At 45.7% G+C, this 9,737-nt stretch overlaps 1 protein-coding gene across 5 annotated transcripts in view; it reads right to left on the minus strand.

Annotated features, from left to right (window-relative positions):
• Positions 1–4,786: 4,786 nt before the first annotated feature.
• The window catches only part of LOC114004440 (alpha-1,3-mannosyl-glycoprotein 4-beta-N-acetylglucosaminyltransferase C-like), a 29,835-nt gene continuing 24,884 nt past the window's right edge, over positions 4,787–9,737 (minus strand). For 3 of the 5 annotated variants that reach the window (XM_027776010.1, XM_027776009.1, XM_027776011.1), the window contains 3 exons: positions 9,334–9,526; positions 6,462–7,561; positions 4,787–5,092 (listed from right to left, as the gene is read on the minus strand). In XM_027776010.1, the coding sequence (XP_027631811.1) occupies positions 4,850–5,092; positions 6,462–7,561; positions 9,334–9,526 (1,536 nt within the window). In that variant the 3' untranslated portion in view covers positions 4,787–4,849. Of the gene's footprint in view, positions 5,093–6,365; positions 7,562–9,333; positions 9,527–9,737 lie in introns of those variants that run through there. The other 2 variants (XM_027776012.1, XM_027776013.1) reach the window with 2 other exon arrangements.

Here is a 9,737-nt window from a genome sequence, read left to right on the forward strand (position 1 = left end):
AATGGCCACACCGCAATCCCTTCTCCTCCATTCTCCTCTCGGGATCTTGGGCATGCACGCACACGTGCCTGGCGTGAGTTTAAGCGACTGGGTCCGGGACTCGAACCGCAGCTGGCTACATGGGAGTTCAGTTACATAGCCATTACACTAACTGCTGGTCCCTCCTGGACTCTCTTGACAAGACTGGTTTTGTCTACCATCCCAGGTCCCATTCTTGCTCCACTTTCTGATCTGGAATCTCCTGTCCTTAGAGTCAAAGACCTCGGCTTTGGAGATGGACTGCTGAATAAGAATCCCACCCGTGCACTTACTGGCTCTGAGAACTTAGACAAACTTACACAACTTACTCAACTCCTCTGTGTTTTCTCATCTATGAATGGGTGGTTCTATCAATAGTTCCTTATGTTCTTGTGAGGCTTCAGTGAGAAATGTTAACCTGCTTAGTGGAAGGCGTGCCATGGAGGCAGATAGTAGCTCCTACTGTAACTCAGGAGATAGCATGGAGGCTCAGTTAGGGCTTTAGGACTGAGCTCTGTTGGCAGTAGAAACGTGAGACAGGAGTCAGAAATAGACATTTGGAGCCACTGGAGCTACAAATTTGCCAAGATGACTGTCCTTTTTTTCCATTTTGGTTTCCTTGTAGGGTATGTGCACTAGCCAGAGAGGGAGAGAGAGAAAGTATGAAAGGACCCTTTGGGGGTTGGAGGAGGATGACCATGCTGCAATCTCTTCTGCATTCTCCTTTTAGGATTTTGGGCATCCATGCACACATGCCTGGAGTATTTTTAAATTCTCTGGGTCCAGGACTTGAACTGTGCAGTTGGCCATGTGGGATCCAGCCACCTTAATCACCATGCCTTCTTCTGCTACCCCCCTTCTTTTAAAATTTTGCCAGAGGACATGTGCACTTACTGGAGAGAAACACAGGGAGGTTGTGAAAGCAGCTTCCATGGAGAATGGCCTTGCCACAGTCTCTTCTCCTCCCTCTCCCCCTCCTCTCTGGATTTATGCATGCAAACACACGTATCTGGCATGTTTCTCAAGCTGCCAGGTCTGAGATTCTAACAGTGCAGTTGGCCTCGTGGGATCCAGCTGCCTTAATCACCAAGCCACAAATTGGTACAACTGTTCTTTCTCATACACGAGTTATACAACTGGGACAGACAGCATTTGCTCTTTGTTGTTTTAGGTTTTTGCCATAGGGTGCAAGAACTTGTCAGGGAGACATAGAAAGAGACAGAGAGTGGGAAAATGAGAAATCCCCCCACCACCACCACCCGGGAGGATGGCCATGCCGTAATCCCTTCTCTTCCATTCTCCTCTTGGGATTTTGGGTACCCACACACATTTGTCTGGCATGACTTTCAAGCCGTTGGGTCTGGGACTTGACCTGCAATTGGCCATGTGGGAGCTCAGTGCCTTAACCACCACACCACCTGCTGGCCCCAAAAGCATTTGTTCCTGATGTACTGTAATAGATGAGATTTCTATGGTTGTCACTGTCAACACTTTAAACTAATACCACCACCAGGGGGCAAGGACATTGGAGCCCCGGGTTTCAGCTGTAGTTGATAAACCATACATATCCAAGAGATACTTTGTTTTCCTTTATTTCTGGGCTGGCTGAAGAGGTCACTTAGATAGTGGTACCATCTCCCACTACTTCTCAAAGCTGTCTGTTCATTGTCTGAGGGAAGTCAAGATGAGCCAGGGCATGTTAGGTGCACGTCCAGAGGTTTGGAAAGGGAAAAGGAGGAATGCTTTCTCTTTGCTCTTCTGAGAGACTAGGGAGATTACGCAACAGAGCTTCTGACACTCCTGCTGGCCTGGCTGAGACGCCACACACCTGACCTTTCCCAAAACCAGCCCTGAGAGGAGGGTTCCAGGTTCTTCTCTCTCTGTGGCTAGAGGATGTGGCCAGACAGGAAGAGGGCGGGTTAATGAGAGCATAGCTACAGCTCCAGCCGCTCCCAGGGGTTGTGTGTTCCAAAGCCCCAGGTGGCACACTAACTGGTAAGAGGCATCGCTGGAAACCACAGGACACAATGTTCGAGCTTGGGCTTAACCTGGAGACTTTAACCATATGGGCTCAGCAATCCTGGGTGAACTCCTTAGAGTTGAAATGGGTGCTGATGGGACCAGCAGTTGGTGTAATGGCTATGTCGCTGGACTTCCATGTAGTTGACCACGGTTCGAGTCCCAGATTTGGTGGCTTACACTCACGCCAGACACATGTATGTGCATGCCCAAGATCCCGAGAGGAGAATGGAGGAGAAGGGATTGCAGCGTGGCCATCTCCCCTAGGGGGTGATTTCTTGTTTTCTGTCTCTCTGTCTCTCTCTGTCTTTTTGGTGAGCGCATGCACCTTATAGCAAAAACCTCTCCCCACCCCACCCCACCCCTGAAAATAAAGTAGAAATGGATGCTGAGACAGAGATAAAGGGAAGAAAAGTGAAAAATCATCTTCCCTTCCTGGGAGGATGGCCACATTGCAATCCTTCTCTTCTATTCTCCTCTTGGGATTTTGGGCTTCACATACATGTGCCTGGTGTGATTTTTAAGCCTCGTCTGGGACCTGAATTGCTCAGCTGACCATGTAAAATCCAGTCACGTTGGGACCAGCAGTTGATGTAATGGCCATATCACTGGACTCCCATGTAGTCAACCATGGTTCGTGTCCCAAACCCGGTGGCTTAAATTCACGCTGGGTGCTTTTGTGTGTGTGCTCAAGATCCCGAGAGGAGAATGGAGGAGAAGGGATTGTGGTGTGGCCATCCCTCCTGGGGGGTGATTTCTAGATTCTTGGTCTCTGTCTGGCGAGCGCACACGCCCTATAGCAAAAAAAAAAAAATCAAACCCTCCAAAAAAACAAAAACAAAAACAAGAAAATGACAATAGGGCCTGCTCCATGGCCTGATGGCTAAGGCAGCCAGATCCCATATGGCCAACTGTGCAGTTCGAGTCCCAGATTAGTGGCTTGAGAAACATGCCAGGTATGTGTGCATATGTGCCCAAACTCCAGGAAGGAGAGAGAGATGGAGGAGAAGGGCTTTTGGGGTGACTTTGCTCCATGGGTAGGTGCTTTCTCCTCTCTCTCACTGTGTCTCTCTGTTTCTCTTTGGCAAGTGTTTGTGCCCTCTAGCCAAAAAGAACACACACACACACAGAGAAAAACGGAGTTAGACATCTAAGACATTTATTGGTAGAGAGAGAAGGGGAGACAGAGAGAGGCTTGACTGCGGTGAAGGTGTGGCCGCTGTGGAAGATGACAGAGTAGGAAGGGTGGGCTAGATAGAGTCTAGGACCACAGGGTGGTTCCGAGATTTTTGGGCAGGCTGATAGAACCTCTCGAGCTAAAGTCAAGTTAGAGGAGCCCCCTTCTTTCCTGAATGGGTCTGCTGTGGTCACAGTGTGTGGGAAGCGTGGCCTTGCTACCCGCACTGTGGCAGACCAGAGGGGACGAGTATGGCTGCCAGTCACACGTTAGTGAGAGCAGGGTTTGGCCAGTGCACTGCCAGGACTGCCATATTCGCTTGCCCCATCTCCTGCATCCACATCCTCCCTCAAAGTTTCTGCCTCTCATTCTTGTTTCCACTTCCTTACGCCGTTTACAAATTCTTTCATTCTAATCACTTTGGTCACGAAGTTTGAACACTCTGGTTTTGAACTCTAGTCCTTCCTGATTAGTTCTCTTACAGTGCTCTTTCCTTCTCTCCCTGCCTTTGTGGATTATAGTTCTTGAGCTAGTGAAAACCCCTCCTCAGACACTACACATTAGTTGACCTTAGGACCCAGGACTCAGATTTTTCTGGGAATAAAAATTTCATAGTAAAAGTGATATAAAGACGGGCCGGCAAGTGGCATGGTGGTTGAAAGCACTTGGTTTTTACATGGCCGACTGTAGTTCGAGTCCTGGACCTGGCAGCTTGCTTTCTCACTTTCCCTTTCTCTTTCTGTCTCTGTCTGGTCAAATTAAAAATAATAATAATAACACATAGAAATAAATGTTTTTTTAAAAAAGTGATATAAAGATGTTATAAAATATCCAGAATTTTTCCTATCAGAAATACCCAAGTTACCTCTAGTTCCATGGTTAAAACTATTAGAGAGATGGAACCAGCAGTTAGCATAATGGTTATGTTGCTGAACTCCCATGTAGTCGACCGTGGTTCGAGTCTTGTACCCAGTGGCTTATACTCATGCCGGGCCCTTGTGCGTGCGTGCCCAAGATCCCAAGAGGAGAATGTAGAAGGGATTGCAGTGTGGCCGTCCCCCCTGGGGGGTGATTTCTCACTTCTCACTTTCTGTCTGTCTGGCAAGCACATGAGCCCTGTAGCAAAAAATTCTCAAAAAAAAAAAAAAAAAAAGAAAGAAAGAAAGAAAAAAGAAAGAGAAAGAAAGAAAAAGAAAAGAAAAGCTATTAGAGAGAGAAGCTACCAGAAATCATGGCAAATTACTTTTACTATTTTTGGTGCTACTTAAAAAGGAATCCTGAGGGCCAGCAGGTGGTGTGGTAGTTAAGACACTAGACTCTCACATGGTTGAGTGTGGTTTGAACCCTGGACCCTGTGGTTTGAAAATCATGCCAAGTATATGTGCGCATGTGCCCAAAATCCAACAGGAAAATGTAGGAGATGGGATTGCGGCATGGCCATCAGCCCCCCAGGGGGTAAGGGTGGGGCGTGATTTCCTACTTTCCATCTCTCTCTACTGAGCACATGCACTATATAGCAAAAACTAAAAGAAATAAATAAAAATTAAATTAAATTAAAAGGAACCCCCTGGTTTATTGGGTGATCATGGAGAACAGGACTCTGCCTAACCACATAAGGTACTCCCTAGATATTTATCAAATGAATGAATACCTTGTTTTGGAAAAGGGCATTTTCCTGGATAATCTACTTTCTTGTATCACACCGGCAGTTAAAACTTTCACTGATCCACTCCGTTGCTGGTGGAAGGATCCTTTGTCTTCTCTCATTGCCACCAGAGTCTTGCAATATGAGCATCGGATTCTCTTACTCACCTGTCCCCTGTTGTGTCTAGAAGTCTGGTGTACATGACCCAAAGATAGAGTGCTGGAATGAGAACACTTCCGGAGAGAAAACCAGAGAAGGTATTAACAAGCCCCACATCCCACCCATGGCCCTCTGGCAAGTGGATGCTACCCTAACTCTTTCAAAATGCCATGTCTTTTGTATTAAGAGTTTTGAAAAGGGAGCCAGCAGGTAGTGTGGTGGTTGGGATGCTGGACTCCCACATGGCCAACTGCAGTTTGAGTCCTGTACCCAGTGGCTTGCTTTCTCACTTTCTCTCTCTCTCTCTTTCTCTCTCTTTTTGGTGGGCACATATGCCCTATAGCAATTAAAATAATGGGACCAGGGGAACCAGCAGTAAGCGTAATGGCTATGTCGCTGGATTCCCATGTAGTCGACCGCGGTTTGCATCCCATTCCCGGAGGCTTAAAACTCACGCCGGGTGCATGTGCGTGCGTGCCCAAGATCCCAAGAGGAGAATGGAGAAGAAGGGACTGCGGCGTGACCATCCCCCCTGGGGGGTGATTTCTCGCTTTCTTTCTCTATGTCTCTCTCTCTGCCTGTCTGGCGAGCGCACGCGCCCTATAGTGAAAACCTCTCCAAAAAAATAAAAAGAAGTAAAAAAAATAAAATAAAATAATGGGACTAGTAGATGGCATAATGATATGTCACTGGATTCAACTGTGGTTCAATTCCTGGACCTAGCAGCTTCAAACTCACACCAGGTGTGTGTGTGTGTGTGTGTGTGTGTGTGTGTGTCCAAAATCCAAAGAGGAGAATGGAGAAGGGATTGAGGTGTGTCCATGCCCCCGGGGGGAATTTATCACTTTCTGTCTCTGTCTCTCTGGTGAGCACACGCAGCCTGTAGCAAAATTTTTTTCTAAAATACTAATAATCATCATAATAACGATAGATAAATAAATAATTTTTTTAAAAGTCTTAAAAAGAGGTTAGCTGTGTGGCTTGGTGGTTAACGCAGCCAGATCCCACATGGCCGACCCTGCTGTTCAAGTCCTGGTCCTAGTGGCTTGAGAAACACATGTACATGTGTGCCCCAAATCCCCAAAGAATGGAGAAATAGAGAAGAAGGGGTTGCAGCGTGACCATTCTCCATGGTGGGTGCTTTTTACCTTTCTTGTTCCCTTTTTCTCTCTGTCTCTCTCTGCCATGTGAGTGCATTGCCCTCTGGCAAAATAAATAAATAAATAAATAAATAAATAAATAAGAGAGAGAGAAAAGGAAATGAAAAAGAAAAGAAGAACCCTGAAAAGACCCAGCAAAGAGATGTCCTTGATCAATTTTAAGACTTGAATGTTTTGTCATCTCTGTATTTTCTAACCTCCAACTTGACCATTTACAAAACTCCAAATAGCTTCTCCATCTATCATATGAACTTTACTTAACCCAGAGATTGATGTGCCTTACTATTAATCCGGAGGGCAGAGTGGCTGTTACAAGCAATCTCACACACTTCACCTTCTCAGACTCTTCAGATAATACCGCCTTATTCAGGGTGCCATTTGCGAGGAATCCCAGCAGAATATAGTCATCACAGTCAGTGACCCTATTTGTAGAATCAAAGCCCAGTTCTACTTGGCCCTCTTTCAACTGATTCTCTTCTCTTACTTCAGAACCGGTCAGCACTTGAACCCGAAACACTATAGCAGGTTTGTCCAAAACTATAGTCAGATGGCTGCCAACCTTAGCCTCCTCGCTGTAAAGGAAATTCTTGTCCAAGCTGTAGGCGTTCATGACAGAGGCATTGGTAACATTCAGGCTGGTGTAAATGGTGGCAGGAGGGTTGCTAGGAGAGCCAATATCATTTGGTTCAAACTCTTTGTCTTTGAGGCCATTGAATTTTCCCTCAAAGGAGGAATAATTGCCCAGATGCTGGAAGAGGGAGGGGGAGAACCGGATCGGTTTTTGCTGCATGAAAATGTCATGAAAATGGGAGAGAAGGTGGTTGCAGGACATTTGTTGGTGGAAGAGGAGAAGGAAACTAACAAAGTGGGGAAGGTCTCTGGTACGAAAGAGTTTTCCAGTGAAGTCCAGATGAGAGAACTCCAGAGTCACCCAAGGTTTTCTTTGCCAAACATACACTTTAGCAGCAATCTGTGTGACAAATCCAGGAACGCATTTCACGTCATCTTCGATCATCAGGAAATAGTCAGAACGGTTGATAGCGACATTCATGAGGAAGGCATAATCCTTGTTCTGCTTGGAGTGAGAGGCTGCGTAGGTGGGAGTGTCATTGAAGTTTTTCTTAAAGTTCGTTAAGGGAAGATAGCTTTTCAGAGGAGTATTGATCACAACCAGCTGCCTGGCCTGAATATATGGTTTAAAGAGGGTTGAGATGTTAGAGATCATTTGATCAAGCCATTTGGGGTCAGGATCTGCCAGGTGTACCAGAACAAGGAAGTGTTTCTGCTCAGACAAGGAGGAAGCTGAGAAGAGAGATTGCAGGGTGTCCAAGAGATAGCTTCCTTGGGGACGCTGCATAGAGGAGATCCCTAGTGTCAGCAGTTCTAGGATTGGAGAGAAAAAAGGACCTTCATCAATTTGAAGAGATGAGGAAAGTATGAATAGCTGCTATGAGTGAGGTTATGATGCTCCTTAGCTCTTTCCATATGCTAACTTCACCTGTTCCTATTGTCATTTACATTTTTTCTTCCTCTAGGACTGAGTGTGGATCATATTAGGAGTTGATATACTATCACAAATTGAGTTAAAAAAAATCATTACCAGTAGGGCCAACAGGTTATATGGAGGTTAAGGTGCTGGATCCTATGTGGCCACCAGTGTGCTCTGAGTCCTGGACCCAGTGGCTTATAAATCACGCCAGACACATGACATGTATGTGTGTCCAAAATCTCGAGAGGAGACTGGAGGAGAAGGGATAGCAGCATGGCCATCTCCCTATTGGGGGTGATTTTTCACCCTCCTCCATGAGTGTACATACCTATAGCTAAAACTAAGAAAAAAATATTACCTCTAAATAGAAAAGATAACAAACTAAGTATTTGTAACTATGTTCCCTCCCTAAATCCCACTTAAAAAAACAGAAAGGTGACTCTGAGAGAATCACAATATTTGAAGAAATCCTGGGCCAGATGGTGGTATGGTGGTTAAGACAGCTGGATCCCTCATGACTGACTGAGCAGTTTGAGTCCCAGACCTGGTGGCTTGAGAAACACATCAGGTACAAGTGCATGACCAAAATCCCAAGAGGAGAATAGAGGAGAAAGAACTGTGATGTGACTATCCCTGCTGGGTAGAGTGTTCTCACTTTCTCTCTCTCTCTCTGTCTCTCTCTCTCCAGCAACCACATGTGCCCTACAGTGAAAACTAGAAACTAAGGGGGAAAAAATGAAGAAATCTTGGAAGATAGGGCAGGATTGGTGAGAAATTCTTCCCCTCATCCCCAGGATGAGTGTGCTTACAAGAGAAACAGAGAGAGAGGAAGAGAGGAAGAGGACTAGAGAGAGAAAGAGAGGGAGAAATCACCCTCCTAATGGGGCGTGTTCAGGTCACAATTCCTTCTCCATTTCCCCATCCTGTTGGGATTTGGGGCATGTATGCTCATATGCCTGGTGTGTTTTTCAATTCTTGGAATTGGGATTTGAACCATTTGGTTGACCATGTATGTGCACATGCCTGGTGTGTTTTTCAAGCCTTGGAGCTGAGTTTGGAACAATTTGGTTGGCTATGTGGGATCCAGCTCTTTTAACCACCAGGTCATGGAACTGGCCAAGAGTGGAATCCTAAGTGGAGAAACTCATAGTCCAAAAGACATACAAGAGAAAACAACTGCACAGGTGCTTCTTTCTCCAAAATGCCTCAGAGAAATTCTAAGTGTAGAGTCATCATACTCAACAAAGAGTGGGCCCTGGGATGAATGGTCATCTGGATAACTAATAGCACTGTTTCTAGAACCACTGTGTTTGTGTCCACCAAAAGGCTGGGAGTAGCAACATCCATTTTCAGGCCATGGTCCTAAGGATTTTTTTTTTTCCTAATAAAGTGGAAGTTCTGCTAAAGTAAAGCTCATGAAGTGAGTCCTTGTACTGAACAAACTTCATAACTGAGTCAAGAACTCTCAGCAGCAGAGGGGAAAAGGAGATAACATAGATAGATGACCATGACATCGGTTTCTGGGATAAAGCGCTACAATATGGTGCCCTAAAGTAAAGTTCAGAAATGAAGAGGCTGCCAGACGGTGTCTAAAGATAAATGGAGACATGCCCCTGCTGACTTAGGACGCTTCTGGGAAACATGGTGGGTGGAGAATGTACTTTACCCGGAAGGTTATCTACATCCCTGTGGGCTCTCTCACTTTTTTCCATCGGAGGGGCTCCAATCAAGATAGAGGTGTTCACATTTTTGAGTAGTTCTGAGCTTTTCTGCATATTCTTGAAGGTTTTCAGGTGGTGTGTTTCGCCAGGTTTGATCTGCATCCGGGCTCTCTGCCAAGCTATCATCTCTTTTTCCTCCTGTGAAATGGATAAATGCAGCTCTATAATGTATTCCCTAGTGGCTGCGTAGATTCCCCCCTTTGTGTAATATAATGAAGTAATCTCCAGATACAGGGCAGATTGGTCAGGATCAATTCTAGTTTCTTCCTTCTGAAAATTTCTACCCTGGGAGTTCTTGTATAGGTTACAGATGAAAGGTAAAGAAAATTGAGATTTCTTTCATTACCTG

Source organism: Tupaia chinensis, unplaced genomic scaffold, assembly GCF_000334495.1.
Source record: "Tupaia chinensis unplaced genomic scaffold, TupChi_1.0 Scaffold000627_1, whole genome shotgun sequence".
Taxonomy (NCBI): domain Eukaryota; kingdom Metazoa; phylum Chordata; class Mammalia; order Scandentia; family Tupaiidae; genus Tupaia; species Tupaia belangeri.